Consider the following 6,672-nt stretch of genomic DNA (forward strand, 5'->3'; position numbering starts at 1 on the left):
ATCTATCTGGTTTTAATTATTTATTTTCCATGGATGCCCTCTCGATCCTCTCCATTACTAACGCCATTAATTAAGTTAAAATTTGTTAATTAAACTCTAATTTAATTATATTATTAAGTTAAATTTTAAAGAAGTATACAAAATCAAGAAATAAACAAAAAAGAAGGCCATCGGTTCTGCTAGCTAGCCAGCTTCCGATGGGTTCCAGCCGACAAGGAGGAAGGAGGTAGCAATGAGCTGGTCTCTAGTGAAAGAGAGGGGAACAACAGAAAAGACATATTGAGACAAAGATAGAAGGAGGAGGTTAATGAAAGCATGCGATGGTGGAGATAGATAAAGGTTGGGCATGACGAAGACGGCACATACACGCCCATATATATAGCACGTACATATATGCATGCGCACTCACATGCAATCACAGGCATGGGCGGATGTAGGGGCGGGGGGGGGGGGGGGGGGGCGCTGGCACTTCAGCCCGTGCCAGCCCCAGCTAAACAGCAGTAATATATATATATTATATATATGTGTGTAAAAATCCAGGCAAAGCCCCAACTGAATATTAATATAGTATCCATTCCATTTCCCCACTTCCAAACACAACGATCGATAATTAGAAAAATATGAGCTCAAGAACAAGAAGGTTTTTCATTAAAGAAGAACAAAATCGAAATCAAACCACCCCCCTAAATAATCAAAATTACTTAACAATATCATCATACGCAGAATATATAATTAATTACCTGTTTGAAGGTTAATTTAGAAGAAAGCTTTGAAGAGAGCCCTTTCCATTGGATTACTCACTCGTGTTTGTGTGTGTGTATATATAGGTAATGTTTGTGTATATCTATATCAACATATATATATATATATAGTGAGAGACCAGAAAGAGAGAGAGAGAGAGAGAGAGAGACATGCATATATATTAATAAATAAATAAATAAAAATACCTATCATCATTGGTGATGTGTTTTAACTGGCAACGTTTGGCCTCTATTCACTAGTGGTGTCGCCAAAAGAGAAGGAAACGAAATGAAAGACAGACGCACAGAGATGGACGTTGACAAATCGTCTAATGGCTGATAAGAAGCCTGATAATAAAGGAGATGGACGAGAGAGAGAGAGAGAGAGAAGAAGGCTGGGGGAGGAGTACAGTGGCAGAATGACAACTCCTATCCTAGCTATACCAAAAAAAAAAAAAAAAAAATCTCTAAAATTACTTTTAAATCAAAGAGTTTCATTCAAAATAACCCAAATTAATCAAAGCGGGTTTACCCTATTTAAAATAACTAATGTTAAGAAAACTTAATTAGCAAGAATTTAGGGTAAATTGATTGCATAACCTTAAATTTCGGTTATTTGCTTGACCACTCCTTGAACTATAATATTTTGCCCAATCAATCTATAAGTTTTCTAAAATTAGTCACAACAACCTTTCTGTTATTAATGGTGTTAATTAAATTAATTGTAAATTAATTTTGGGTCTTTGCTCTACACCCTCTAAAATTTTATTATTTCTAATCAAATTGATCATTGAACTTAATTTCTCGAAATTGACAACACATCCTTTATATATGAAACAATGTTAATTAAATCAAATTAATTTAAAATTATCCCTATATCTATTTAATTAAGTTTAAAAAAATCAATTTTAATACAAAAAAATTCAAAAATGATAAATTCTGATGCGTATTTTGCTTTCCCAAATAAAGCGTTAGATAGCGATAGCGAAAAGAACCATTGACCCATGCAGCCCTCTTTTTTAATGAATTTTTCTTAGTTAAAAAAAGGAAACAAGAAAAGGGCTTGTGCTATATATATACATATATTTAGTTAATGAGATTGAGAGTTGGGTTGGTTAGAACAATTTTCAGGTAACATAATAATGTAGCTAAGTGGCCCTCTGATCATAGCTGGGTGGCAAAAGAGGGGGTTGTATGTTATGCTGGAGACCATGAGTTTGGGTTCAATTTTAGGGAAGGATATTTGTTTTTTTTACGAGGGAATACTTTGGTGGTGATATCAGTGAATCTAATCTCAAACCTTAATCAACTAGACATGTCTCGTGATTTACCTGGTAGCATCCCTGAGAGGCCAAGTAGCAACATTGAGAGGCTAGGGTTACTATCCCCAGGCGGAAGATTAGAACTAGATCATAAAAAAATATATAATAATAATAATAATGTAGGTAAGTGGTTATAGTTTAGACTTTTGGTATTTTACACAATTATATAAAGACTAAGATGTATAATACAAAAATAATGTATTATAGAATTAGTATACAAATTAATACCATTCATATAAATAATATTCTTTATATATATTATATTATATAATGCATATTTTATTTTATGTGTAACATCATTTACATTTACATTTACATTGCGCATTGTACATGATACGTACATTTGCCGGCCATGGCTACTGTCATCTTCATTATTATTATATTATCAACTTACTTGATGCTGTGTCAGCTTTTTTGAGGATCAGATTGAAGATAGAAGATTAGATGGATTTTGATCAATTTTCATTAATAAAAAATATTACCAAGACAATATATATATATATATGTACGGTGTGGATCAATGAAATAAGTAAATAATTATATTTTTTTAGTAATTTTCTATATATGTTCAGTATAAGAATTAATTATGTTCTATTATATATATACAGTACCCTCACAGTGACGTGTATGTCTAAAAATAACTGCTTAGGATTTGTTTGGCTTAGTTTAAGGAATTCATTGATGAAAATTAAGTTTGCAAAGGCATTTAATTATACAATAACATGAAAAAGATTTTAACATTTTTAGAAGGCAAAGGTTACATTTTCAAGTGCTGCTAAAATTAAAACCCAAAAAAATGAGTTAAAGCTTTTCATTTAATTAAAAAGAAAGCTGCAGGTTATAGAATGATCGATGATGATAACTATATAAATTTTAATTTCCTACTAAATTCCAACACTAAAAAAGGTCCAACCAAACAAACCCTTGTTTCCACAAAAATGTTAATTTGCATGGGAAATTGCTGTTGCCATATATATATATATATATATATATATATATATATATGGATTGTGTGTGTGTGAAGCACGGTAACCATGAGAATGAGAGGTGAACCAAATATTGAAATCATTCACATAATAATAATAATAATAATAATAATAATAATAATAATAATAATAATCTAGAAAAAGGGAAAATTGCAATAGATTCCTGCTGATTTAAATTATTATTCAATATATATATGGAACTCTTGACAATATATATTAACCAAGCACTTGCTTGGACACGATAAGCTCTCTCCCTCTCTGTACATGATTTATTCTCAAAATTACCTTTTAATTATTTATACTGTGTAGTAATTACTATTAATCGTTGCTTTAAAGACGAGACACGGCCAGTATCTGTTCTTGAGGCCGATCTTCGTATCGAGCCGGCTGTTCTCTCTTGATCTGACCCGGCTTCTTGTTACTGGATTGATCTGGCTCTGTCACTGTCGGCTTCAATGTCTTCGCCATATCTCTCAGTTGGTTTTTCTGAATCTTCCCGGTCGATGTTTTGGGCAACACGTCCATGAACTGCACCTTTTTCGGCATCATGAATCCGGGCAGGTTTTTCCGGCAATGCTTCAGGATATCGGCCTCCGTAACCTCGCCAGAAGCGCTCTTGTTCAGGACGACGAAGGCGCAGGGGCTCTCTCCCCACCGCGGGTGCGGCATTGCCACCGCCGCAGCCTCCAGCACGCTGGGGTGGCGGTAGAGCACCGTCTCCACCTCCACGCTGCTGATGTTCTCGCCGCCGGAGATGATCACGTCCTTCGACCTGTCCTTGATTTCCATATACCCGTCCGGGTGGACGACACCGACGTCGCCGGTGATGAACCAGCCGTTACGGAAGGCCGTGGCGGTGGCGGCTTCATCTTTGAAGTAGCCTTTCATGATGCTGCTGCCTCGGAGAACGATCTCGCCCATAGTTTTGCCGTCTCTCGGCACGCTTTGCATCGTCTTCAAATCCTTAACGTCGGCGTCGTCCAGCGTCAGAACTCTGACGCCCTGTCGCGCCTTGAGCCGCGCCTGGTCTTCGCACGGCAGCCTGTTCCACCTCTCCTGCCATTCGCAAACAAGCGCCGGCCCGGTGGCCTCGGTGAGTCCATAGGCGTGGACAACGTGGAACCCGAGCTGCTCAATTTTTTCTAACAGCGGAGCCGGGGGAGGGGCTCCGCCGGTGAGGATCTGGACGGTGGTCGGGAGTTCGCGGCGCTCGTGCGGTACGGCTTCGAGCAGGATGTTGAAGACGATCGGCGCGCAGCACATGTGGGTAACTTTGTGGAGGGCAATGTTGCAATACATCTCTTCGGCGGTGGTGTTGCGGATGAAGACGTTGGTGCCGCCGCGCGCCGCCACCCCCCAGGTGAACGTCCAGCCATTGCAGTGGAACATCGGGAGAGACCAGAGGTACACCGGCTCGGAGCCCATTTCCCAGCCGAGAATCAAGCTGAGAGTGCTCAGATAAGCTCCTCTGTGGCTGTAGACCACGCCCTTGGGAGCCGAAGTCGTGCCGGAAGTGTAGTTCAGAGCGATGGGGTCCCACTCGTCGGAAATCTGGTCGGGGACGAAGTTCGGGTTGCCATTCTGGACCATCTTCTCGTACTCGAGCTCGCCAAGCCGGACCCCGGTCGGGGAGTCCACGTCGTCGATGACAATTACGAGCGGCATGGCAGATTCGGCTGAAGATGAAGCCGAGGCCTGCATGAGGAGGCTGAGGGCCTCGCTCGCCAAGGCCACGAATTGGCAGTCAACGAAGAAGATTTTGGCCTCCGAGTGGCGGAGGATGGTGGCGATGGTTTTGGCGTCGAGCCGGGTGTTGATGGTGTTGAGGACGGCGCCGGCCATCGGCACGGCAAAGTGGACCTCGTACATAGCCGGAACATTCGGAGCCAGCACAGAAACCTACGCAAAGCCCAGCCAAACGAAACCTTTTAAGTTACTCTAACATCAACATCAAGGAAAATTCCATCATTTTCAAATTAACTTTAAAAGGACACAGAATTCTCAATCCTATCCTGCATGAAGTAATTAAGGAAATCATGGTTATAGTAAATAAAGACTTACAACGTCGTTCTTTAAAATGTTGAGGCGGCGGAGCGACCAGGCGAGGCGCCGGCAGCGCTCGTAGGTCTGGGCCCAAGTGAACCTAGCGCCGCGGTAGATGACGGAGGTGCGGTTGGCGTAAACGGCGGCGGCCCTCTTCAGGAAAGTGAGGGGGGTGAGGGCCGAGTAGTTGGCTCGACATTTGGGCAGCTTATCCATTGTAACTGTAAGATGATTAATTGGTGGAAAATTTAGAAGAGAGCTAGGAGAGGAGGCGGCAAATTAAACAAGAGAGAGGATTAATAATGGCTGGCGAATGGAGGGGGTGGGGAGGCCGATATTTTATAGGGGAGGAATGAGTTCGGAATGGGGGGCCATTGGGTGGAAATTTTAATATATATATATATATATAAATATAAATTGGACTTGGAGAGAGAGAGAAAGAGAGAGGATAGAAAGTATGATACTGAAATGAAGCTGGAAATTGATTGGAAGTTTGTAGGGAAATTGCGGTGAGGGGAATAATTAATGAATGAATTTGAACAGAACAGAACAGAGAGAGAGAGAGAGAGAGAGAGAGAGAGGAAATGAAATATTGAATGAATGAATGGGTTTTGTTTGTTTCACATTGGGGGGTGGGGCAGCTGCTTCCGCCCGGCTGACTGGCTGACTGACTGACTGACGACTTTGTCCACTTTGCATATTTGTTATTATTTTCATTTCTTCATAATTTTAGTACCCCCAGCCCCAATTCCGCCTCAATCAAACAAAACAAAAGCTAGGTGGTTGGTTATGCGCTGTCCTCCGGGGCTGGGGGCTCTTTCCTCTGCCCGATGTTCCAAACAAACATTTGGTAGTTATGCCTTATAATTTATGTTTCTTCTTCATTAACTAATAATAAATACACCAAACATATATATATAAATATAAATACATACATATATAAAATCTCAAACCTTAATTCCCCAAACGCAATTGCAACTGGGTCAGTCAGAGTCGTCCGAGGGGAGGGGGGGGGGGGGGATATTAATATTAAAGAGAGAGAGAGAGAGAGAGCTATTCTTCTACTTCTACACCTAATATACCCACGATATCTAATATGCCATCTGTTGGTTCGTTTCAAGTCATGATGGAGTTTCACTAAGAAAGGAATTGTTATTAACCTGTAAATTGTTTTTTAAGTATATATAGTAAGTATTAATTTTTTTTAAAAATAATATACAAATCCCGTATAACAAAATGGCAGGCATTTTCCTTTATTATTATTTATTAGAATACCACGACGTAACAACCCAACCCCCCACCTTAAACAAATTAAAAGTAGGTAGTTATTGAATAATGACACGTCGTTTGAAGCTGCTCTTTTGACCGTTGACCCTCAGAGGAGGAGGAGCGATGGACCAACAACTGCACTGCACGTACGAGGAGGGTTTCAGAATCCAAAGAATTGTCATTTTAATTAAGTTAATATGATATTTTTATTTCACATGCCCAATTAATTAGTCCAAGTCTTAATTTGTATATAGTTTTTAACAATTATATCTATATAATAATAATAATAATAATACATATTGGATCGTGGGA

At 39.9% G+C, this 6,672-nt stretch overlaps 1 protein-coding gene across 1 annotated transcript; it reads right to left on the reverse strand.

The window, feature by feature from the left end:
• Positions 1 to 3,198: 3,198 nt before the first annotated feature.
• On the reverse strand, positions 3,199 to 5,454 carry LOC127803404 (trans-cinnamate:CoA ligase, peroxisomal-like). The gene is made up of 2 exons (XM_052339603.1): positions 5,110 to 5,454; positions 3,199 to 4,947 (listed from the first exon to the last, which is right to left on the reverse strand). Exons 1-2 carry the CDS (start codon positions 5,305 to 5,307, stop codon positions 3,379 to 3,381), a joined length of 1,767 nt encoding a protein of 588 aa, XP_052195563.1. The 5' UTR covers positions 5,308 to 5,454; the 3' UTR covers positions 3,199 to 3,378.
• Between the last annotated feature and the right edge of the window lie 1,218 nt (positions 5,455 to 6,672).

Source organism: Diospyros lotus, chromosome 6, assembly GCF_014633365.1.
Source record: "Diospyros lotus cultivar Yz01 chromosome 6, ASM1463336v1, whole genome shotgun sequence".
Lineage (NCBI taxonomy): Eukaryota > Viridiplantae > Streptophyta > Magnoliopsida > Ericales > Ebenaceae > Diospyros > Diospyros lotus.